General features: G+C 19.1%; 3 protein-coding genes across 5 annotated transcripts in view; 1 reads left to right on the top strand and 2 right to left on the bottom strand.

Annotated features, from left to right (window-relative positions):
* The window catches only part of LOC122719224 (inositol-pentakisphosphate 2-kinase), a 281,879-nt gene extending 265,571 nt beyond the window's left edge, over window positions 1-16,308 (bottom strand). For all 3 annotated transcript variants that reach the window (XM_043944871.1, XM_043944873.1, XM_043944874.1), the window contains exon 1: window positions 16,067-16,308. The gene's annotated coding sequence lies outside the window, so the exon portion shown is untranslated. The remainder of the gene's footprint in view (window positions 1-16,066) is intronic.
* A 1,291-nt stretch (window positions 16,309-17,599) lies between these two features.
* Window positions 17,600-20,370, top strand: LOC122719212 (spindle assembly abnormal protein 6 homolog). The gene is made up of 4 exons (XM_043944841.1): window positions 17,600-17,930; window positions 18,121-18,647; window positions 18,756-19,504; window positions 19,746-20,370. Exons 1-4 carry the CDS (start codon window positions 17,742-17,744, stop codon window positions 20,297-20,299), a joined length of 2,019 nt encoding a protein of 672 aa, XP_043800776.1. The 5' UTR covers window positions 17,600-17,741; the 3' UTR covers window positions 20,300-20,370.
* LOC122719211 (pleckstrin homology domain-containing family M member 1) lies at window positions 19,659-24,960 on the bottom strand. Its single transcript, XM_043944840.1, has 4 exons — window positions 23,162-24,960; window positions 22,411-23,046; window positions 22,174-22,323; window positions 19,659-19,850 (listed from the first exon to the last, which is right to left on the bottom strand). The coding sequence occupies exons 1-4, from the start codon at window positions 24,464-24,466 to the stop codon at window positions 19,818-19,820; spliced, it is 2,124 nt and encodes a 707-aa protein (XP_043800775.1). The 5' UTR covers window positions 24,467-24,960; the 3' UTR covers window positions 19,659-19,817.
* Window positions 24,961-27,795: the final 2,835 nt, after the last annotated feature.

The raw sequence follows: 27,795 nt of genomic DNA, 5'->3' as shown, positions 1-27,795 counted from the left end.
GTACTCTATTGAAAATATGATTTTGATGTTTTATGATGTAATCTCAGCTTGAGAGCTTCAAATATATATTATTAGATATATATTTTAAGTAAATATGCTAAAAATAAGTAATCATCTGCTGAATATTCTTTTTAGTATACACATATGACTACGCTTCTAAATCAAATAAAAAAATTATAATGAATAATAAATAAATTATTAAAATACAAAATATATATATCAATATTAAATTTCAAAAGTCATTTCTATAAAAGATTAAATTAACATTAATTTTCACTTACATGATTAACTATATTTAATAATTTATTTTGCATTATGTACGTAAATTATATATTTATTATATCTATTATAGCATTATTTAGTCATAATTTAAAAATTTATCAATGAGGTTTTAGAATATAGTTATATATTTTTATTTAATATAATTGAACAATTAGATAAAATAATAGTTTATTATAAAAAATTTTAAAATAATTTGGAATAATATCATAATTTTATAAAAATATGAATTCTTATATTTTTCTAAATAACTAATGACTATAGTATATATTATAAAAATGCTACTCATTTTCAAATATGATTAATTTTTATTTTTTAACATTTTTTTATAGTAATCTATTTATTAAAAATGTTTCTATGATAATTATTTATCATAGATAAATAATAAATATATAATATATAATATAATAAATATATCATAGATTATATAAATATATAATATAATAAATATATTATAGATTAATAAATATATAATATATTTAATAATTATTTTGTATTTTTCATACAAATAACAATAAAATTAAAAAAAATGAAATTGCAGTGAAAAAAAATAAAATTGCAGTGAAAAAAAATACAAAAAATAATAATAATAATATAATAAATAATAAATAATGAACTTTTTTATATTATTTTTATCATATTATTTCAATTTCAAGCATATTAATAGATATATAATATAAAAAATTGAGAACATTTAAACTCAAAATATAATCTTCACATATTTTATATTAACAAATCCTATTAACAATTTATTATCAAAACCAAAAAAGATTTTGTATGTAGAAAATAATGAGTTATATATAGAGCAATTTTTTTTTCGCTTTTTTAAATAATAACTTTGTAATAGTACGAACTTTATATTTAAATTATAAAATTTTCGGATTTACCTTATAAAAAAAATAAAAAATATTTCTAAATCAAATTTGTTTATTAAAAAAATTAAAAAAATGATGAAAATTTGAAATTTGATTTCATGCATTCAAAAAAATTTTTCATAAAAAAATTTGTTGTGATATAAGATATAACAAATTTTAAAAATATAAAATATTCAAATTTTAAATTTAATAAAAAAAACATTCAAAAAATGAAAAAAATAATAAAAATTTGGGAGTTGTTTTACGTATTCAAAAAAATTTTCTTTTAAAAAAAAATTGCAATTATACTTTGCATATACATAAATTTTTATTAAAATCAAAATTTTCGAATTAAGTGAATTTCTTTATAATACGAAAATTTTTTAATTGATAATGTACGTCAATACATGTAAATATCTATTTTTTTATTCAAAATAAAATTTTGTTTTCATTAAAATATTTTTAAATTCAGTTGGATCATCATTATTTTAGTTTTATGTATCTATTATCTATTATCAATCTATATTCTAAATTTCGAATTGAATTCATTTTAATTAATTATTAAATAATTAATAAATAAATTTCTTTTCAGTGAAACAGATCTCAAATTTCAATATATTTCTTCTTCTTAAAAAAATATGATAATTGATAAAAAACAATTTTTTTTTCTTTATTTTCTTCTTCCTAAAAAATCAATCCTAAAGAAATTAAAATTAATAAATGTTATGTAATAAGAACTTCATAATTCTTTAAAATTTATCAATTTTTATATATTTCAATATCTATTATTTATTTCTTCAAGTGATTTCGATAAAAAAATTCAGCATATATATAATTATTATAAATCTATAAAACGTATTGTTTTTTCATTACAAACTTAAATAATTTAAAAAAAAAAAGCGATATTTTCTTTGCGATTTCAATCAATTGCAATTTTTACAAATTTTTTTGTATATGTCACCTAATAAATTAATTCTTTCAACTTTTCAGAAAAAAAAAATTTTCAAAAATTTTTAATTCAATTTTTCCAAAAAAGTTACATTTTAAAATAGAATTATTTTAAAAGATGATCGAATATTTTTTGTCAGGAATTATTATTGTATTGTATATATTATAATTCGTTAAATAATCGGCTCGATAATATTATTTTTGCGAATTAAATTTATAGCTTTAGATAATAATAATAACAGAAAATTGAACAAAATGAGAAAATTCAGAGATTTATCATGCATTCACACTACTAACAAACCGGTTCTTTATATATATGTATATTTACTTCCTATTCATTCAATAGCTCATTCAATCGAATCGATCACGAATTTTACCCTCGTTCTCTAATCTGTTCATTGAGGCTTCAAAACTAGTTTTTACGAATGAGACGAATTCTCGTGCTACATATATTTAGATATATTAATAAATATTAAACCGAATATTTAAACTTAAATAGCATGTCGCTGATTTTACTAATATATTTATTTCTGTAACATAATTTTTTTGTAATATTATATGAACAATAAATTCAGTAATTCTGCAATTGATTTTTCCCAAATGTGATTGTTTTTTTTAAATTTAATAAACTATAGATTTAAATATTACAAATTTTTTGTAGGCACTATTATATAATATTATTATTATATTGAAATATTTTTATTATTCCTATTATATTATTATATAGTTATTGTTTTTTTCATTAAAATCAATTCATTATTATAATTCAAAATACGAATCCATTTATTTCATTCATTTATTGTCCAGAATTTTTCTCCTGGAACGGCACAATAACAAAAATCCTTCCTCCTATAGTCACCAATATGCAATGTAATCTTTGATGTAACATTTTCGGCCATATGTTATTACTCATACAATTATATTAGTTCTATTAAAAAAATCAATAGACCAGCATCTTTTTCACAAATTCTTAAGCGTTTCATAATACTTAAATTATTATCTTGTTAATATGCAAATAAACTTAAATATATTGCGATATAATATTTATCGATATATAAATATAATATATAATAATATAAGTACAATTCGAAATTATAGAAAAATTGGAAAGGATAAAAAAAAAACAATTTCACTGAATATACACACAAGTATTTTATATGCGATGCGCAACATGTATATATGCATATGTATTACGCGCATATAGAGAGCACAGCGTGGGAAGGCATGGGAAAATTGTATAGGACTTGGGTTCACAATTGAAGGGGAAACTAGAGACAGAAGGGAACGTCGAGTCGTTGGACGCTCTGTTGAAGCGCAGAGTGGTAAGCGGAATCGGGGATCGGAGGGTCTGTCACGTTGAGTGGGGCACCATACAGAGAAGTGGAAAAACAGAGGGGGAACGGTGAGACGGCCCAGACCTGTGCTGCTTCTAGCGCTTGAGGGTTAAGGCCCGTTACGCAACGTAATAACCTCGTGAATTTTTTTTTCAAAAATATCACCCAGCCAAATCAGTCAGAAGCTTGGCATAAATTATAGAAATATCAATAAAAAAAATTAAAACGTAACGACATTTTAATAAATTTTATTAACCATTTTTTAATTTAAATATTTATTATAGCACCACTTTTTCGATTTCATGTTTTTTGTAGTAAATAAACAATACTGTTCAAACATAATAATTAATACAATTCAGAAAAATCAAACATAATATATAATATAATATATATATAAAGATATAAATAACATATAATATTATAAAATATATATAAAATTTTTATACGAAATTAAATTATCTATTTTCATAAAATAGAAAAATTCTAATTTAATTCTAACTAACTTTTATTATCAATTTATAATAAGTTCTTTAAGTTAACAAAATATTTCAATTTAATCCCTTACCTATTATCAAATGAAATCTAATAATTTTTTGATACTTTTTACATGTACGTGTTACGAACGTATGTCGTACATACAACATTGCCGAAATTCTGTCAAGCAAAGAAAAATAGCAGTTGAACAGACACGTAAGGAAACGAAAATAAAGCGAGACAAACATAGAGGAAAGAGAAAGAAGAGAGTTGGGACAAGAGAAAGAGATTAAAACTGCTATGAGAGAGACGCGTGAAAGCCACTGATACTGCAAGAAGGGAGCAAGATGAAAAGAGGGGGAGGATACTCGACCCAGTAGCGTAACCATCATGAAGTAAATATATATAAAGACATAGATATAATGAAAACAGATTAATCTGTAATGCATGATAAAATAATAAAATAATGTTGGCTAAAATATAATAATTTCGAAAATATAATAATTTGAAGATTTTATACTTAAATTATTTTATATTTTAAAAGCAAATTAAAAAAATATTAAAACTATTTTAGCAACTATATTATTCTGCTATTATCTTATCTATCTAATAATCAATATTTATCGATTTTTATGCCAACAAAACATTTTAAAACATTTATAATTGATAAGATTGTTTTATTAATATTTAAAATATATATAAAATATATAAAACTGTATAATGATTTAAATTAATTAGTATACATCTCAATATCAATGTATAATATATATAATTTTAATATATATATTTTTATACATTAATTTTTCGTAGATTTTATGTAATAATGAACGTTTTCAAACTAAGAGCGAACCAGTACAGAAAAGAAGTTCTTGTTCATCTGCTGTTTTTTACGAATACTCGAGAAGAGAACTGAGCAACCGTATGTTCCCCTCTCCTGATTACGCCACTGACTCGATCCAGCGAGGCAGCACGAATAACCGGTGCGCTGTTGCCAAGCGGAAATCACAGACCTGCGGGATTTTCTTCTTCCATGAAGATACGTTGTATTCGCTTACCGTATTGACTTCTGCATCAAGCTCATAAAAATAAACATTACAATAATTGAATTGATTTTATTTAATAACAAAGCTTAATAAAAAATGTCATCTTGTATATTATCCCCATTATTAACAAGTAAAAATGTTTTTGAAGTATCTACTTGATATATTTACAATTAATTAAAAAAATAATAGATATAAGATATAATATTCTTTTCAGATAAGAGAGAGATATTATACATAGAAAATTTATTAATGAAAATATAAAAATTTTTTAATGAAACGATATATATTTTTGTGTATATATGTATTATTTTAATGTTATTAAATAATAATATTTGTTTATTTTATTAAAATAAAATATTAAAATAAACAAATATAGGAAAGAGGAAAAATATAATTTTTAAATTTAAAAATTAGTATTATAAAAAAGTGAAATTCATGAATAAGAGAAAACTAATACTTTCACTGCTCTATATTACTAAAATAAAATATTAATAATCAATACATTTTATAAATGTCAAAAAAGTTATACATAATAGTTGAGTTATATTATGTACAAAAATAGATTATTATATTTAAATTACTTCAATCTATAGAATAAATATATTAAAATAATAATATATATATATATTTTATATATATATTTTATAATAATAAATATTATAATAATAATATTAATAAATCTAACATTGAATTATATCAAACTATATTATTATTAACTATATTATAATATACTTATAAAAACTTATAAAATGTATTTATAAAAATAATTATACATATAAAGAGTGTTCCATTTAAACTTTTATAATTCCAAATTATTTATTATTTCAAAAACTATTTTATATTTTAAACTCAAATTTAAAGAGTTTGATTTTTCAAATAAAAAAAATAAATATCGAATTGCTTTAAATAAATTATATAATTAAATTATATAATTTTCATAATGTTTCAACAACTAAAATTAAATTAAATAATTAAAATACAATACTAAAAAGAGTTTTAAACTTTATCACTTTTATTTCCATATAATTTTTATTTATTATAATAGAAAAAAATACAATTTTTTATTTAAATTTTTAATAGAATGATAAAAATTTTTAATTTGTATATTTATAGATTAATATGAATATTATGTTTTTACTTTATATAATATAAATATATAATTATATAATATTATATAATTATATAATATTAATTATATATAAATTATATAATTAATATTCTTGATATTTTCGAATTAAAAATTTTAATTGGTTATAAAAATTTAATAATACAGTCATAAAGATATTCTTTCATCTAATGAATTTGTTATTAATTAGTTTTTTTTAATGATTATATATATAGTGATTATTTTAGTACATTTTATATATATATATATATATATATATATATATATATATTTATTGCTGTTAAGAATAATGCATATAGAACAATATTTTGCAGGAAATGATTAGAATTTTAGCTGCGTAAGAAACGTATAAAGCATCCAGACTTCCTAGTGCTCATCACTATATATAAGTTAATTTAAAGAGAGTGAGATTTTAGCGAAAACAAATTTTAATGAACAAATAAGCTAATATAAATTTTTCAACTTTTTCAAATATTCACAGAAAAAACTGAATAAAATTCTTCATTTATCATATATTTATTATATCTTTTTAAAACGTGCTTTTTAAAAAAATTTTATCAATAAAATAGTACATGACTTTTAAGTAATATTTAATACATAATTATATTGTTTCGAAGGCTACTACTACATACAAGGAAACTTACTCAACAACAAATTTTTTACATAAAAACCTAAGAATAAAAGAATAAAAGAATGAAATTCGTTACAATTATGTTATTGCATATGCAAAGATTATATTAACAGTGAAACATAAATCATTATTATATATGCATTATTATGTTGCATAAAATATAAATACATTGTAATTTCTCATATCTTTAATATTAGATATATTATCATTGAATTGAAAAAAAAAATAAGCAAGAACTAAAAAATAGAAATAAGAATTAATATTGAATTAAAAAAACGAATAAAAACATAATGAATAAAATAAATTATAAAACTCTAATATTTGTTTAATAAATTTTATTTATTTATAAACATAATTTAAATATAAACAATTAAAAATATTTTACATTTTAGTAATATCAAAATTCAATTAAATAATAATAATTAAGTCCTTACTATGTTATAAATAAAATTTTATTCTATTCTCTATGAAAGAAATATATATACTGGAAATATTTTTTTATTATTAATTCAATGGATATTTTCTTCTGCACAAATATATAGAACAATTAAATATCAAATAAATCATATCCGATTATTAATTCAAATCTTGTTCAATAATTTTTACAATATAAATATAAATATATTGTCAATAATACATATTATTGTATATTATGCACAATATTTGATTTACATTCAATGTCAAAGAAAAATTTAAAACTGTAAAAAAAGTTAATTGAAATATTGTATGAGATAAAGTAATTAATCCAATTAATTATCCATATTTATTTAACTATTAAAAGTATTATAAATATTAAAAGTAAAATATTTTGAAATAAAAGATATATTTTTTTTTTAAAAAAAAAGTATATATATTGTTATGATATCTGGTATAAAAATCATATAAATCATTCAGTTTTATAAAATTTTTTCGTGACTTTTTTAAGTGAAGAGAAATCAAAGCGACGATTACGCTATAAAAAAAAAAGGGTCGAACGTGAACACTCGTTCTCTGCTAATGTCGTTAATGTATCGAGACAAGAATATCGATGGAGCAATACCACGATGGTCAGTTTCGACAAATCCATGTTGAAAAAAAAGCCAATACAAAATGGAGGTCGATAGCGTGATGACCTCGAAGCCAATCAGCAATTTTACAATGCCGTGGCCTCTCGCATGAAAGATATATACTCATGGTATATACGGACGCACTGTTGCCACATTTGGAATCAGTATAGAGTAACCGAATATATGTTTTCCCCACGAATCCTCAGTTTTATGCCGTACCACTGACAAATCTTAAGGCAATGCTAGCGATATGGGTACATCTCTTAAAAAACGAATCATTCGCTTTAGCTTCATAACCAAATTAATATTGTAACTGAATTATTTGTTTTAATCAATAATTATATTTGGAATATTTTTAAAACTATCATGAATGGACTTTAATAAAAGAAAAAATTATAAATCTTTATCATTAAAACGTAAACATGTTCCTTATTAATTTAAAAATTAAAAAAAATAATTTAAAATATTCATTTTATAGTATTGTAAAATATATAAAAAATACTTTAATTTTATTGCATTTTTTAATGAATATAATCAATATCAACACCATATAAAAAATATAAAAAAGTAATGATACTATAAACAATATAAAAATTTTTTTAAATTTAGGTTAAAATTTAAATGTTAAAATTATTTATGTTATTATTTTTAATAAATAAGTTTATGAAAGTAAATAGTTTGTTTTTGAAGAATCTGATAAATCATATATTTAAATAATAAAATTGAAAAATTTATAAAAGAAAATCTATTTTCAGAAATAATACTTTAAAGAAAGAACATACTTTTAGTTTATTTTATAAATTAAATATAGTTTTACTAACTTCAAAATAAAAAAAATTACTGAATTTATACAAAATTCTTTTGAACAATAAATAATAAACTAATATTATTTATAATATTACGATGATTTCAAAATTACTAAAAATATAAAATAAAAATGTAAAATATTGAATATTTTGTATAATTTTTAATGATATTTCTATATTATTTAATATATTTCTCATTAAATATATATTTTATTAAAATCAATATTTTAGTATATATCATAATTTTATTATATAATCAATATTTTTTTTAATAATAATGATTTACTTCAAATAATTAAATTTTCTATTATTTTTTCAAACTAAAACAAGTTTTTAATATTTAAAAAAAATTACAAAATTTAAATTGAAAAAATTAAATATGTTTACATACAAGATTGTTAAAGTCAAATACATATGAACATATTAAGAATTTATAATCAAAAAATTAATATATTAAAATTAAACTTGAGAACATTGAATTTAAAAATAATAAAATTGAAATTATATTCATTCAAATTTTCCTTTTATATAGTTTTACTTTCTATTAGCAAATATCAAAGAAATTAAACTTAATCTGTACTTTATTCTTTAAATAATATTTTCCTGATAATATTTATAAAATATAATATATTTTTATTAATTTTTATTTCAAAAAATTATTATTATTATAAATTATTCTTTTTAGAATTAAAAACTAATATTATTATTAAAATTTTATAAATCATGATTATTACTATTACAAGCATTAATAGTCAAGTTATAAGTATTAATAAATTTTCTGGTATAATAACAAATTTTAATAATAATAAAACAAATTTTACAAATATTTTATAAATTACAAATTACAAAAAGTTGATTGTTATTCAAAAGTGTTATTCAAAAGAATTTTAAAATTATAAGACAATTTGTCTAAGAAAAATCTTTTAATTTTTTAGTTATCAATTTAATTTATATTATAATATTTTTTTTAATAAATTATTTTAGATACAGAAATTTTAGATTGTTATAAAATTTCATTAATTATTTCTATCATTAGTTTTTATAAAAATATATATTTTTCATATTACATATGATTTATATATTTTAATATAATTTTAATATATTTTAATATAAACAACATAAATATATATATTATATATTTTTATTCTAATATTTATTTTATTTATATGATAATTGAATATTATAAATATTTAATTTCATATTTTAATATGATTATCATATTTTAAATAAAACTTCAAGTTACGATATAATATCAAAAATTGGAAAAATTTTGAATAAAATTATCCGTAAAAGAAGCAAAAAAACAATATATTATATAACATCCTGTAAAAGATTTTTTTTCAATTGAATTTTTTCAAATAAATAATAACAATTTATCAAAAAATTATGAGCAAACTTTTTTAATGTTATAATTTTATATAATTAAATTTATATAATATAGAATTATTAATACACAGAATATTCTTGCAATAAATATACTTTGCAATAACTATATAGTAAATGCTTACAAATATTATATTTCACATATTGAATAATGATATATTTTTTACATTATTAGTTAAATATTTGAATTTTTATTTGCATAAAAATCTGTTTATTACATAATTATCAAATATAATCATTAAAAAAAAAAAAAATATCCGAAAGAATAAATTTAAGCTAATAAATAATTTCAAGCCGAACAGATCTCTGATCACGACTGAAGATAAATTTTCTGAAGTTACAGAAGCAGGTATATATTTTTCGACTCCAAAGCAAGTCACACCAGATAAACCTGTCTACTTAGTTATCTTTTTTCTTTTTGCAGACCAGGTAGTTAGAAGAACAGATTTTCAAACACGAAACGACGAAAAAAATCCATGACAAAACTTACTAGGAAAATTTTCCAAAATAGCCTCACTTGTTTTGGATTGAATGCGAATTTTTCCAACTAAAAAATATTCCTCGTATATTTTGTTATTCCTTAAGGATTAAAATATTTATTATTTCAATGTAACATTTTCAATACAAAAAACTTTTACGAAAAATAATATATAGAATAATTTTAATAAAAATTTTATAGATCTTGATATTACGAATAATATTGGAAATTATATAATTATATATAATATAAGAAATTATTCCTTCAACTTCAAATAGAATTATTTTAAATAGAATTATTTTTTATAATAATTCAATAATAATTCATTTCTATAGTGATTAAAATAATATTTATAATTAATTATTTGATTTTATTAATGTGTCATGTATAAATGTAAAATAAATCTTCAAATATTTTATTTTAAAAGAATTATTTTAATAATTATATCCAATATTTTTTAAATAAAATATATTCAATATTGTAATCTTATATAATTATAATTATAATAAATTTGAATAATCTATCATAAAATATTTGAATTCAAAAAAAAAAGATTTCATTTTTGCAATATATAAAATATTTTATTTTCAGAATATGAGTCGTAATTATAATGATTGAATCAAAAGTGACTTCTATCATTATTATATAAATATCAAACTTATTTAATTTTATTTAAAATCCAAACTTATTTAATTATCATTACTTATTAATATTTTTATCATTTCATCATTTAATAATTAAATTATTAAATCAAATAAGTGGAAAATTAATAAACTATTAAAATACAAGAATTCATTTTTAATTTTATATATTATTTAATAAAATAATATAAATATTTTGAAATTGAATATCGATTATAAAAAAAAAAGGTAACTTTAAGAAGAAAAAATATTTGTTTCTGTATTCTATATTTTCTATTTTAACTTATTAATTTTATCATTTAATAAATTTAATTTTTGGATAGTATTTTAAAAAATTCTATAGATAGACTTTTCTTATAGATATAAAATTTAAAAAGAAAATTTAATTAATTTTATTTCACTAATATTTCATTTATACTGAATTTGTGCAGAAAAATGTGCCATCTTTTAAAAATTATAATATTATAATATTATAATTTCTTTAATACTTAATCATTAATAGAAAATAGAAAGATAATTTTTAATTAATTTTATAATTTTATATACTTGTATATGCAAATTTATTATTAATGAAAAAAAATTTTAAATTATAAAATAAATTTAAATTTATTCAAATTTTTATGATAACAACAATCAAAGCACAAAATTATTTTATATTATATTATATTAAATTTTATTTTTTATTATTATTAAAATAAAATAATATTAAAAAGTACAACAATAAGAATTATTATACTGCACATAGAAATATTCAATAAAAATATTATACAAATTGCATAAATAATATATGGCACACAAATCACACATGCACTGAACTATATTTCTTCTAAGAATAAAAGACAGTTATATATAAGAAAATGATAGTTTACATTGCATGACAATGAAATACTATTAAATAGGATTGCATATATACAAGTACATACATTTCTGAATGAATATAACTTCAACTATACGAATAGAATGACTAATAAGAAAATAGTGAAATCAAAATACATATAATTATATTGAAATCATGATATTTTATTACTTAATTAAATTATATTGATTATATTACATATAAAAAAACTATAAAACTTTTGATATACAAGATGGGATAAATATTAATATAGAAGTTATATTTTTCAATTTTATATTTATATATAACAATTATGAACAATAAGCAAAAATTTCGTGTGATATAATTCTTTGCATAGAAATTAAAATATTATCTAAGAAAAACAATCACTTACATATTTAATTTGCTACATAATTAAATTAAAGAACTAGATATTAAAAACATCAGAATTAATCTCATTTTTCAGTATTTTGTGCTATAGTTCTTTTTACACTAAATCTATCAATTATAGTGTATAAAATATATAAAATAGATGTCTTAACAATATTATAAAATACGAAAGCTTTCTCTCTATTCGAATTCTATTTTTATACATAACATAGAAACTACAGCGCGGATTTAAGATGTACATCTGCAAAAAGATAGTGATATATAGAAAGCGTGTAAGCTAATTAAGAATTAAAGAGAATAAATTAAATTATTAATAAGCAGCATTAATATCAGCATTAATATCTCGAAAATAGATTTACTTAATAAGACTGTTCATCATTGCATTTTTTTAAGATTGCATAATAAAAATTAATAACTTATGATTATAATATATAGATAATATTTAATTTTTCAAAAAACTTCAAATATTAATATGTTTATACAATTTTAATAATTTTATAACAATAAAATTATAATTAAATAAAATTAAATTATTATAACATATAATAATAAATAAGCAAATAAGCAAAGAATAAAAATGTTCATTCGAAGTTCAATTTTAAAGAAAATTGAATTTAGAAAATCATTGTGTGCATATACAATTATATTTAAAATATGATTTGCGATATAATATGAATTTTCAATATAAAATAAAAAATATAAAAATATAAAAATTTTCAATATAAAATAAAATATAAAAATTCAATTGAAATCTAATTGTTTTGTATGTAAATAACACAAAAAAAAATTGTAAAACATTGTTTATATACTATATATTATATTCACTATATATTATCCTATATTATACTATATACTATATTATAACGTGTATATAAATTTAAAATTTAATATAATTTCAAATTCTGATTTTTAAAATGCTGATGCTTGAAACATGTTTATTTCAATTTTTGACTTTTTTTCATAAAATGATATTAATATTTTTTGTTTTAAGTAGAGTTCATTTATTCTTATATATAATATGTGACAAATAAGTATATATACTATCGAACTTTTATGTTTTATATGTATATATATATGTATATATATATAGACATTTATTATTTATGTAGTTAATAATAAGATAAATGATACTTTTTTTCTTTTATAAAGTTTTAATAATGAGTTACTATTAAAATTGATAGAATTAATAATAAATTATTATTAATAATAATTTACTTAATGAAATAAAAAACAAAAACTTATTTTTAATTTTTAAATGGAAACAAACATAATATATCTTGATTTTTATATTCCTCTATTTCTATATCTATTTCTATTTCTATTTTATTTATTTTAAATATACATTTTTTTAATATTTGGAACTATAAATATTGTTCAATTTCAAACGCAGGTCATGATTGTTAACAAATTTAATATTATTTCTATAATTAATTTCTATAGTTAAACTTATACAAGCAACATAGTAATTTGCTTGTGTTACAGTTCAGAATTTTTATAGTTTTTGTATCAGAATCGTAATGTTGTATCGTTCATTAGATTTTAAGTTGGATATAACCATATAAAAACCATATATAAATTATATGTTACTATTCAATTGTGATCCATACGATCAAATGATCGTATTCTATTACAAAAATTATAAAATGCCGAATTGCCATTTTAATGCAAACTTGCAACAGTGCTATATCACTTGTGTGCATTTAGAATTCAACGCACATAAATGATGCGATGTGTAGTGATTTTACATTAGTGATTTTATATGATTCAAAAAGTTTACACTATCTAATAACAGAATCTCTAGATTCTCTAAATTGCATAATTAAAAATATTTGTTGAATCGTGATATCATTATTCACTTACAAAAATTTTAAATATAAGTATATATATATATAAATGCACATGAATGTTTTATATGCAATATCTTATATTTTACAATCTCATAACGATAGTTGAAAATATATGTTTATAATTTTCATAGCGAAATAGCACGATGTATCATGAAAAAATGTGTAACATATTGCATCATTAGAAACTTAACATGCCAAAACATATACAGCATATCGTTCGTTTTTATCGAGCTTTATACTAACCGGTAGTAATAGAAATTTGGCAACTGCGCAACGAACTTGAAACTGGCTTAGGATGCGTTTTGATAAATAAACTTTCAGCATAAAGTCTTATTCACATCATAGAAATTTTTTAAATGCAAATAAATTAATTTTCATTTATGTTAAAACAATTTTACATAACTTTTCATTATTGTTTTGAATTTAGTTTTAAAACACGTCGCTTTTTAATTCTATAAAAAAAATATTCTATAAAAAAAATAGGAACTGAATATGAATAAAAAATCGAAAATGCCGTATCGATAAAAATGCATTATTTAATAATATATTAGCAATATATTTTACTAATAAATTTTAAATAATCTAAATCATATATTCAATTATATTCTCATACTATACTATATATTTCACTATTTTGTATTTTTGTTCTTTAAAACATTAAAGCTCTACTTTTTTCCCCAAGTTAATTATCATCTAAATATTAAATTTATTTTATCTATCAAAGATATTTATATTTTTACAAAAATTTAATAACTTAATCAGTTTTAACAAAATTTAAATTTCTTTTTTTTTTTTTTCATTATAGTTTCATTATAGACTGCTTTTAATATTTATTTAAGTATTCAAAAATATATATGTATAAGATTTTTTTAAGCAGTATTCTATAAACGTATAAGACAAATTAAAAAATAAAATTATGAGCACAAATTAAGAATTATTTTATTCTATTATTTTAATTGTTTTTTAATTTATAATAATCATATGAATATTTTTTTTCGTCAGTTATATATTTTATATTTTACAATGATACATTAAAACTTAATAAAATATATAATAATGTATTTAATTTTAATTTCAAAATGTATCTGATCGTTAAAATTATATAATAAAAGTTGTTCAAAATAAAACGTCTACATATGAATAAGACATATGTATAAATATTTTTCGAATATAAAAATTTATATTTTCTAAAAAAATAAATAATATAAATATCGAATAAATAAATATCGAAAATAAAGATTTTATATATAATTGATATCTGATTAAAACTGAAATTTGATGAATATTATATATATATATATTTACTATCTCATATAATATTCATTAAATTTCAGTCTTAATCAAATATCGGTTATTTTATTTATAAAAAAAATATTCAAATTATAATTTAAATAAAATTTGATTTAGAATATCTCAAAAACTGATAAAATTTTCATTAGAGTATAATAAAAAATTCGAGCATAATTTTTAGTTATATATACATAAATTTATTACTAACTATCAAATAAATAACAAATAAATATCAAATAATATCAAATAAAAAACTCTATAACATAAAATCATTAAATATATATAAATATATATATGAATACAGATGTTTATATGTAACGAAAAAAAATATTAAAACAAAATATTTAATTTTTTTATGATCAATATTTTAAATATGAGTTGCGTTTATTCTATTCTATCCTATGTTTATGCATATGTTGTAACTATCGATACGAATGCACGTTTTGAAACTTGCATAAGAGATTTCAATGCATCTGTAAGGGGGCAGCACAAAACAGTGAATTAAAGAAAAATGAACGAAAGGAGCACTACAAGCAAAACCGGTCGACGTGTTCTCAACATGAAATTTTTAATAGAAAAAAAATATTATTTTTAATGTTCATTTTAAATAAAATTATTCAAATAATGCAAATATTTCGATAAATAAAAAATGAAAGTTTACCTGTTTCTCTTTATGTACAAAATGCATCGTCGGATTCAAACTGCTGTATCCAACCTCTTCTAACTGACAGGGTGCGGGTTCAAGGTTTTAATTTTCAACAAAACATCATTTGTCGCTTCATAGTAATTATGCACTCACTTTCTCGACACTATCACCTCGTAAATTTTTCTTTTTAAAACAAAGAAAATAATTTCTCAAACACATTTCTAACGATATATTCAAGAACGAAATTGTCAATCACGAAACAACCGCATGGCATGGCGACCGCGGTTACAACTCAACATATACAGTGTTTTAAACTATACGTCATATCCTTGATCTTTAATATTATTGGTTAATTTTAAAAGATTCAACCAATCAGCTTTATAATTTTCTTACTACGCGGGAAAGTAAAGTAAACTTTATTAAAAATATTGAAAATGGACTTAAAAATTATATATTAGCTATGTCGTCGATAAATTTAAGATAAATTAAAAAAATCTTATAAATAAAAATATAAAAATTATTAAAAAACTTTAAATATAAAAATAAACATATAAATCATTCAATATAAATTGAATATTCTTACGTAAAATATAACGTCGCCATTATTTCACTAGTTTAATCGAATTCAAATAATTAAATTTAATTAAGTTATTATTATTTAAATAACTATATTAACTATATAAAGCAATTTATAATAGTATTATTATATATTATATATTATATATTAATTCGAAAATAAATAAAATAAAATAAAATAAAAATAAAATAAAATAAAAATAAAATAAAATAAAAATAAAATAAAATAAAATAAAATAAAATAAAATAAAATAAAATAAATTTCATTATTTGAAAAAAAGTTAAAAATAGAAAAGTTAATTTTGTTTTTTTACAAAAATTTGATATAATATTAACATAATATATAATATTTATCAATACTATAATATATAAGTATATACATCAAATAAATCATATTGATTACAAATAAAAAATTCTAATTTGAATAAAAAAAAATAATTTTATTAACTTATTTCAAAATAAAAAAAATTATTTACAATTTTTATAATTTTTTTTTAATTTTTTTTATATCTTTTCGCAAAGAAATTATATCTTTAATATATCATATATATTTATATATACTTCAAATAAACTTTTGAAAAAAATTTTAATATTTTTATCTCTTATTATATGTATGTAATTAAATGATTGAATAATATTTTTTATGTTTCTGTGTAATTTGTAATATTATTATTGTAAAATAACATTTAACCAAATTTTATTTTGTTAATTATAATAATGATAATAAATTGAATAATAAATTATTTTTGAGCAATAAAATAAAAAAACGAAAGTTTATTTTAAATGTATTTATGTAAATAAATTATTATTTATTATAAATAATAAATTGAATGAATGAAATTGATTTAAACATTTAATAGTATTTTAATTGATTTAAACATTTAATAGTATATAGAAATATTAATAGTAATGTAATATATATCTAAGATGGCAGCACTTCAAATACGCATACTTAGATTGATATGTAAATTATAAAATTTAAAATCTTTCATGTAAACCTTTCATAATTTATAAAAAATTAACAAATGAAATGAAAATTGAAATATTGTTCTTGTTATTCATAATACTGAGTGACTTAAAAATAATAAATGTTTATTAAACGTATGATCAAATAATGAATTATTTAAATAATTTGATAGGTACTGCAGTGGCTGGTGATTCCAGTTTACAATTGAATAATGTTGAGATATTATATACTAAAGTACAAAGAGTTTATATGAAACCACAACATAATGAAGAGCGTCAACGAGAATTAAGAGTTAATGTAGAAATTCATGCAGGTATTAGTCCTGTATGTCGGAAGGTAATGTGTTTTGTAATATTTGCATTAACCTATATTATATTGATATAATAGATATTAATTATCATTTTTAAAATATATTTTCATTTATTTATTGAAAAATATATTAGATGATCTAAAATATATTTTTAGATGATAGATGTTTTAGAAATTTTTCAATGACATAATTTAATGACATATATTTATATTACAGAGTTTATGCGTTTTGTTAGCAGATGATGATGATCCTTGTTTTCTTTATTCTTTATTTATCACAGAAGATGATTTTAAAATTTTAAAGTCTCAACAAGGACTATTAGTAGATTTTGATAATTTTGCAACTCAATTAATATATTTATTAGAACAATGTCAAATACCTTCCACAAATGTATCAAAAACACCACCAAAATTTTTATTGCTATTAGCAGAAGAAAGTGGAGAATGGATTTTCAAATTAGTTGAAACAAATAATTTCAAACATTTATGTCATTTAAGCTTAAATATATCACCTGCAAGTGATTCAGATTTAAAAACACATATGGCTATGAAAATTAAACAATTGAAAGAAAATATTTTACAACAAAACAGAGATGCACTTACACTTGAAACAAGACTGAATGACTTGTCAAATAAAGTAGAAACAAAAACAAAAGAATTGGAACAATTGGAACAAAAATATATGGCAGAAAAGAATCAAATCCAAATATTTTCATCAGAGCAAATAAGCCTTGAAAAAGATAGGTGTGTATAAATAATTTATATAACAAATTTTTATATAAATAATTTAATTTATATAACAAATATTTAACAAATAATATATAACAAATATTAAATTCTTAAATTATGTAGATTTGCTAAAGCACAACTAGAATGGCAATGTCAAAATGAAAAAGAAAAATTAGAAGTGGAACGTAAACATACAGAAATTATAAAACAACTTCATACTGAACTTGCAGAATTACGTACACAAAATGTAACATACAAAGATAAATTATCTCTTCTTGAAGCAACTAATATAGAACAATTTAAACAGTTGCAAACTCTTGAGAAAGAACTTAATGTTGCTCAAAGAGATTTAAATTTATTAAAAAAACAAAATTCTAAATTGGATACAGATTATCATGAAAAAGATAAATCAGTAAATAGTTTAAAAACAAAAGTTGCTGTACTTGAACAAGAATTAAAAGATAAAAGTATACTTATTAATAAACATACAGAAATGTTAAAAACTGCCAAAGAACAGAAACAATATCTTGAAGATCTTTTAACTGAGAAAGAAGGTCAGTTACAACGTAAACAAAATTCTTTACGAAATTTAAGTGATGAACTAGTCAAAGCTAATGAAATATTAACAAAATTACAAAATGAACTTGCTTCAACAAAATCTAAATTAAAATTACGAACTAGTATAGCACTTGAACAAGAAAGATTATTAGACACTAAACAAAAAGAAGTTGGCCAGTTAGAAAGTAAAATGGAAAATTTAATAAAAGAAATAGAAGATGCAAAAACAGAGGTTGAAAATTTAAAAGAACAAGTCAAAACTCAACAAACACAATTAGAAGAAAAAGAAAAAATAATAAAAAATAATGATAATGGTAATTTAATATTTTTAATATATTTTAGAATAAAATTTTTAGTCAATTATAAATACATATAACAATACATATAAATACATATAACAATAATTTTTCTTTATATAATATTATTTAATATTTTACTTGAGTTTAAATATTTTTAAGATAAATAATATAGTATCAGAAATATATATTTATTTCATTTTCTTGCTAGGAAATATTTACATTCAGTAATTAATATTATTTTATTATATTTTTGTAGTGATAAGTTGGCTAAATCGACGATTAGCAGATAGTCAATCTCCATTACAAAATGTTACTGCAGCAGTACCAATTACGGTACCATCTTCCATTCAATTAACATTACCTAGAACAAATAAGTTAATTAGCAATAAATATGAAACACGTACACCTGCATCCAATACAGTACAAATACAAACAAATACATTATCCGGAGTGCCACTAAGAAATCCTATTGTACAAAATCCAAATATTAATCAAACTTCACGTATAGCAGCACGGTCAATGAGTGTTGGTATTACTGATAATACCATAGGTATATCAACATTTAATAAAAGTGGTCAAATCTCGAGTACTAGTACACCTATGGAACGTATTAATTCTTTAAATAAAATATCTGGAAGTGCTGCAGCTTCTTCAATGCCAGTTATTATAGAAAATAATAATTCATCTGTACCATCAAATGGTACAAAGACAAAAAGTACAAGTGTTACTCAACAAAGTGGATTAAGAAGAGCAGGTTTGTCTGATAAGCCAATTTTGCCATCTGCATATTTTCCTAAAACCTTACATTGATTAAATATATGTACAATTAAGATTTTTAGTAATATTTACATATAGTAAAATAATAATATATACATATCAAAGTTGTAATATTATCTTATAAAAATATCAAATTATAATATCATTTGTAAAAGAAATAGTTAATATTTTAAGTTAAATGTTAAAAAAAGTACAAAATATGTAATTATATAAAGTAATAATATTAAGGCAAACTTTAGATTTCACTTTTAAAAATATAATTCTTATGTATATGTATCATAAAAAAAGATTTTTCAGATATATTTAATATTTTCTTATGTCATTTAACTGTAGATATTTGATTTTACAAAAAATAATATAAATAAAATTAAAAATTTATATTTTTGCAAGCAGATTGTTTTTGTATTTGCTATATTAATATTATTAAAAAAAAAAATATAAAAAAATTGAAAAAAATTATTAAAAAGTAATTAAAAATTATATATTAATGATTACAAGCACATAATATTTTCTTAATGTTATATCAATTCATAATTATGCTTTTATATAATTAAATTTATCAATATATTATAATTTTACTATAAATGTTGCCATATAAGGACTTTTCACAAAATCCTTTGCAAGATTATTTATAAGTTACAATAACAAGTATAATCTTATAAAATCATAATTTTATTTTTTAAATAGGAACCTGGTAAAGTTTTCATTGTATAAATTAAAATATGTAAATATATATCTAATTATTATATTCTTTTTATAGCATGAAATATTAATCCGTAATACATTGAATAAGTAATAATTAAATAAAAAAATAAATAATTAGTTCAAAAAAATCAATGTGCCTTATAACAAAATTAGGCTAAAAAAATTTCCTATAAATTTGCATTTATAAAAGATAAAATTTATATAATGTTGTTTATGAATGTAAATTTTTTATAATTTTTAATAATAAATAGAAATAATTTGTATATATTTTACATTAAATATTTTTTAAAATATATTTATTTATAATATAATATAATATTATATTTTCAATAATTATAGTATATATTATTTGATAATAAAATAAAAATAGAAATAGAAATAAAATAAATTAAATTTATTATTTAATAATTTTTAATAATTTTTTTGTAATTTTTTAATATGCATTATTTGTATAAATATTAATTATACTCTTTTTTGTATAATTTTTGTAAATTTCTAATTTATAATCTATAATAAAGTATTTAATATATTTTACTTTGTCTAAAAATATAAAATTTCATTGAAAATGAAACATTAATTTTGCATATATTGATTCATATATACAATATAATTTTTTCTTTATGGTAAATGTTTCGAATTATTAATATTTAGAAATATTAAATAAGTTTTATCGATATATATATAAAATATATTTGCTGAACATAGGCATAATGATTCATTATAATATATGAATATAATAATAAATAGTATTAAATATAATAAATAAATATAATTTAATAAATGATCTATATATTTTATTACTTTTTATACGTAAAATTTTAATAAAATATATATTACATAAATATATATTTCTTACATACACGTTTAATTTATTTTTATAAATTAATAAAATTTAATACTTTGAACATATTGCATAAAGAAATAAAAACTTAATATTAAATATATAATTTACTTTATTAGTTACTATAGATGTAATAAAAACTAAAACTATTTAGAATAGAAGTAACAAGTATTTACAAATAAATCTTGCATTATATCAATATATGCTTATAAAATATTTAATTATTGAATTTTATAAAAATAAATTTTAATAAATATATATTCTGTTAATTTAGTAATTTATAAGAAACAAAGTATTATAAAAACTTTATAAATAAAAATATATAATTTATTAAAACTTTTATCTATTAATTTATATTAACTGAAAATGTTGGTGCATCATCTAATGATAAATCTGTACATCCTACATCTAAAAGAGGGAGATCCATTCGTTTACGTCTTCGTTCACATTTTGGACATGGTTTACTAGCATTTAAACATTCTGCATGAAATACTGCATTGCAGGCTCCACACTAAAATCATATAAATTTAATAAATTATCAAATTGAATTTTATTCGTTATTAACTTCTATATGATTATTATAAAAATATTCACTTACTCTGTATGTAGTTCCCATATCAAAAGGATAGATTACTTTTGGATTATTGCAAATTTCACATATAAAACCTTTTTGACTACAAAGCCAACAATTTATAACATGATTTCGTGCAAATTCTACTACATTTTGTAGTTGTTGCGCGAGAATTCCATTAGAGATATCATAAAGATCAGAAACAGAATATTGATGAACATGTTCATACAAATAATCTCTAGGTGTGACCTTTTTTTGTAAAGATTCAATTATAGGTTCACGACATGTAAATAAATAAGCTCTCAATAAATTTAATTGAATTCTTAATGATTGTAATTGAGCCATAGTATCTACAGCCATATAAATTCGTGGATTTAAAATTTTAAGATCTAATAATGTAGGACAATCTTGCAAATATGTTGCTGCCTTATTAGAAACAGGATAACATTTTAAATCCCAATTATATACTACTCGTGATGGAATAAGATATTCATTTTGTGACATACAATTTGAACAATAATAATTACTAGAGAAAGAGCAAACATGTGCTTTTGAGAAAGTCATACCAATTGCATGTCCACATTCAAAACAACTATAATTTTGTACATCTAAACCTTTCTCTCTGGGAAGTTTCCCCAATTGTTCATCAAAATTTATTACAATCTGTAATCAAAGCAAGAAATATTATATTTCATTATATTTATATTATTATATTTTATATTTAGGATTAAAACAAAATGTAATACAAATAAATCTTAAAAACATAATACAATTATACCTTATTTTCTGATCGAACTTTAGTTTCATCACTAGATTGCTGCTTTTTTGGATATTTTTTTAAAAATTCTTGAAGATCTGGGACAGATGAGTTTCCAACAGTATGGTAGCTTTGAATGATTGCATCATACGTAGGTCCATCACCTGGAGTTCGAGGTGCATTTGTCCCAGAATCATGAGACATTACAGATGAAGTTAAAGAAGATTCACAATCTTCAAATGATGTAGACCATCCTAATCTACCAATTAATGAATTTCCTACTGTAGGTACAACAATATCATACGAAGTTTCATGATTTTGCACAATATTTTCAATTGTTGAATCTTCAACATCATTACACATATTAATTTCTGTATCATTTTTTTGATTTCCATTATTTAAAATTGTATGTTCTATTTCTTGTTCTTTTAATAAATCTTTTTCTTCTTCTTCTTTTAAAGGTGGAGTATCTCTTGAATTATTGGTTAATTCTGTACCAATATTGTTTGATTTTTTATTAGCTAATATAATTTTTAAAGCTTCATCCTCTGTTATACAAACCATATTACTAAGAGCGGATTGTGAATTAAAGGAACCTAAACTACCAATTGAACTAGCAGTTTCAACTTCATCAAAATTGTCACTGTCTGTTATTTCTGTAGTTATTGTTTTTGCAATATCTACTGCACTAAATACTGGACAAGATTTCATTGGTGGTGACCATATGCCTGCTAATAGAAGAGGAGTATTCGACCAAAAGTTTAATAAGCTACTATTACATGCAAGTTCAAAACATATGTGATCTAAACTTTCAATTAATCTCTGTGCAACTTCCACAAAATCTGTATCTCTAATGAATGCAGACCGATTATAATATGGCTTTAATGCTGAATTATCTCTTTTAATAGCACCAAAGTAACTAGCTAAAAGACCTTCGTTTAAAGCTAATCGTATCCAAGCTCTGCAATATCCAACTTCTGTGGTAAGTTGGCTTAATGTTTGTATTTGAGCTATGATTTGTCTATGAGAGAACACCAGCAATGGACCCCAAAAACTTGGTTGTGGCATTGCATTGAAATCTGGACCACTTAAAACTTCTGTTACTCGATTCAGAAGGCTGTCTTTTAAACCGTGTAAAAAGATAGCTTCCAAAACAGAACATAAGGTCATACTTTCGTCACAATTGCCAATTGTATTGTTTTCTTCTATTCCTGATGCACCTTGCATTTCCATCACACAAATATTTAATTGCTTTTGCAACGATTCTCTGATTAAGATAATTCTGTTGTTTGTCATTGAATTGACAGTTTTCAAAAACGAATTCATTTTTTTGAATTTGATATTCTACAATAGTTGTGTTACAATTTTTTCTTTTAAACATCTTCGTGATTGTAATAGAAAAAAGTAAAATTTAGAAGGTAACTTGATGGAATCATTAATCGCACTATTACGACGTAGTAGATATTACGTAAATTATGTTGGTATAATTCGAACATTACGTTGATACTAACAAAGAAACAAGGAAGTACTGTCAAAAGAAATATGAATCACACTTCGATAAGAATGGCACGCGAACTTCGAACCAGTAATAATTCATGTCAACGTTATCTCCTTGATGAATACATAAGAAATAGGTTATACAAACAAAACAAACAATTTAAAAATCTAATTTCAACGTAAAAAATTTTAAGCACTGCTATAAATTGATGAAAATTATTCTTTTAATTATAACAATATCTTAATATTTCCTCACACTTAAAATATTTCTTTATTGTTTCTAGATTATGAATCAGCAACATTTATATTCGAACTTTTCTTTAACAATAGTACATATCAAAACGATAGATTGCGCTGTGATATACATATATATACTAATGTATCAGCAGGTGGTGACTTAATGATATATGAAAACATAATAATATAAAAATCATGTTTAAAAATTATAATATATAAATCTAAAGTTATTTGAATTAAACCATTATTTAATACATTGATAAATGAAATATAAATTTAATACATGATTAAAACATTTTTACGATCAAAGAAATTTTTAATTAAAAAAATTCTTAAAATAAGAAAAATATTCAGTTATCTAATATTATTATAAATTAATATACAATAATTTTTGTTTTAACTTAAATTTTATTTATATTATATTCTTATTGATTAATTTCTTAATTATTTTTTAAAAATTTATTTTTTTTTTAAATATTTTTAATTTAAGATAATTATTTTAAATTTTTTTTACTTTTTATTATTTTATAAAATATAATTCTATAATTTCTTAATTTAAATTATTTTTTAAAGTTAAAAAAATATTAAATTTTGAAATATTTAAATAAGTAAATTAATACTTTGTGAATAATATTTAAAAAATGAATTGATGTGATATAAATTATCATTTATGGAATTTAAGATTAAATATTTTTTTATGCATTTAAAAAATTACTAATAATACATTAACATGATAATTATGATTAAAATTGAATTAAAAAATAAAATTGAATTAATAATAGTATATAAAAAATATAAAAAATAAAAATATTTAAAATAATAATATAAATAATATAAATTAATAATATTAACTTTAAAAAGATATTTCTTTATATGTTTTTAATAAATAATTAAAAAAAAATTTTTTAATTCATAAAAGTATTATTATTTATAAGGTATAGAATATATAATTTATTTCATATTTCTATAATATGTTTTTACTTATACAATGAAAATAATAGATTAACAATTAAATATTAATAATTATAATTATAATTTTAATTATAATAATTATAATTTTAATNTCGTTTTTTATTATTTGATGTTATTGGATGTTATAATATTAAATAATATTCAATTTTACATAAAAAAGAATTTTAAATGATATATTATTTTTTAATATGTTGTACTTAATATGTTGTAATTAAAGTAAATATTTTACGATTATGCATTTATATAATAATTGTATATATAAGTTATATATACAATAATCGCATAAGTTTAATTAATACATTATAAATGAATATGGAAATGTTTCTATTAAATATTGTTTTAATAGTAATAATATTAAATAATATTAGTTACTTAATTATATAGTATTATATTATATTTAATTAATTTTTATGTTTTAAGAGATTTAAATAAAGAAAGATTAATTTCAATATTTTAATTATAATATTTAGATATTATTGAAAAAATATATAAATATATTTTTTATTTAATTTTGTTAGTGCATTTATCTATTTTATTTAATTTTAATAAATATATAGTAAGTATGTTTTCGAATTTAGAGAATAAGAATTATGATATTTTTTAATTATGTAAATAATATATTTTAATTATGTATTATGTAAATTGTTTTATATAATTTCTTATTTAATTTCGATAATTTATAAAAATATTAAAATAAAAATATCTAATAAATAATTTAAAAATTAAAATAAAAATATCCTAATTAATTATTTAAGTTATTTATTCTTTTATATAGCAATAAAATTTAAATTATATAATATTATGAAAAAAAGATAATAAATAAAAAGTTTGACAAACAAAATTGAAAAAAATTAACAAAATTTAAATATTTATAATATTTTTCTTTATTGAATTTCCAAAATATATTGAAAAAAGTTTTAATAGAAAATTTCAAATTGAATTTTACAATTATAATATATAATTAGTTTTTTTTATAAAAATCTTATTAAAAATCTTCATTGTATTTGATCGCACTATTTGTTATTTACTTTATTACTTATTTCTCTATCATTGAAATAAATTTCTGAAATATCGAGCAAAAATTAAATAGTCTTCGAAGGAAAACAATTTAGAAAATATATGACAGTTGCATTAGATTCTATAAGCAAGTTTTCTTTGCTATTAAGTTTTCTTTCTTTGCTGTTCCTATATTTAGATATGCACTTAGCGCATCTCAAATGTTGGAACAGGTATTCACTTTGTGTGAATGACCGAATACGTATGATAGGACGATGCATGTTCTCCGTTTGACGATGGTAGGGTTCTGGTATGGAAAAGAAGAGAGATAGAAGGGTAACAGAACAAGCGGGAAGAAGTAAGCAGATTTAACACGAGGACAACGAAGCAAATAGTAGAATCAGGGCCGTAGCATTCTATCAATTATTGTCTTATTACTATTTATATATTTTCAATAATTAATCCTTAATAACATTATATAATGTAAATTTAATACATATATCTAGCATTTTTTAAATTTTATTTCCCTTTTAACATTCTATCATAATTTTATATTCAATTATTATATTGCTTTATTTATATTTTATTAATTTGATTAGCGTTTAAATTAAACTAAAAGACTTTATTAAATTATTTTTTCCTTTTTATTAGCAAATAAAATACTGATTCTAGACAATTAAATTATTGTTGAAATGTTATATATACATATACAAATTATATTATATTATATTATGCTGTCAACAATCTTTTTGTTTGCATATGTATGTATTTATATAAATATTTATTATAAATATTTACCTTTATTATAATGTTTATAAATAGTTACCTTTATTATAATGTTTTATAGCATGTGAAATGTTTTGCTTCCAAAATATTAATAATATATTGTTTAATTTTATTTTTATATAATGTTTCGGGAAAGCTTCAGGAAATGTTAAAAGAAATTAAAAAGT

Source organism: Apis laboriosa, unplaced genomic scaffold, assembly GCF_014066325.1.
Source record: "Apis laboriosa isolate Shangri-la unplaced genomic scaffold, ASM1406632v1 scaffold71_cov137, whole genome shotgun sequence".
NCBI classification, from domain to species: Eukaryota; Metazoa; Arthropoda; class Insecta; order Hymenoptera; family Apidae; genus Apis; species Apis laboriosa.
The sequence above is the reverse complement of the archived record's forward strand: the minus strand, read 5'-3'. Positions and strand labels throughout refer to the sequence as shown.

Coding starts and splice junctions, on each gene's coding strand:
- LOC122719212 (XM_043944841.1), top strand. CDS start 17,742: ATGAATTATTTAAATAATTTGATAGGTACTGCAGTGGCTGGTGATTCC. Junction 17,931..18,120: donor TTAGTCCTGTATGTCGGAAG/GTAATGTGTTTT, acceptor TTTATATTACAG/AGTTTATGCGTTTTGTTAGC. Junction 18,648..18,755: donor ATAAGCCTTGAAAAAGATAG/GTGTGTATAAAT, acceptor TAAATTATGTAG/ATTTGCTAAAGCACAACTAG.
- LOC122719211 (XM_043944840.1), bottom strand. CDS start 24,466: ATGAATTCGTTTTTGAAAACTGTCAATTCAATGACAAACAACAGAATT. Junction 23,047..23,161: donor AAGTTCGATCAGAAAATAAG/GTATAATTGTAT, acceptor CTTTGATTACAG/ATTGTAATAAATTTTGATGA. Junction 19,851..22,173: donor ATGATGCACCAACATTTTCA/GTTAATATAAAT, acceptor TATTTGTTCTAG/GTAATGTTAATTGAATGGAA.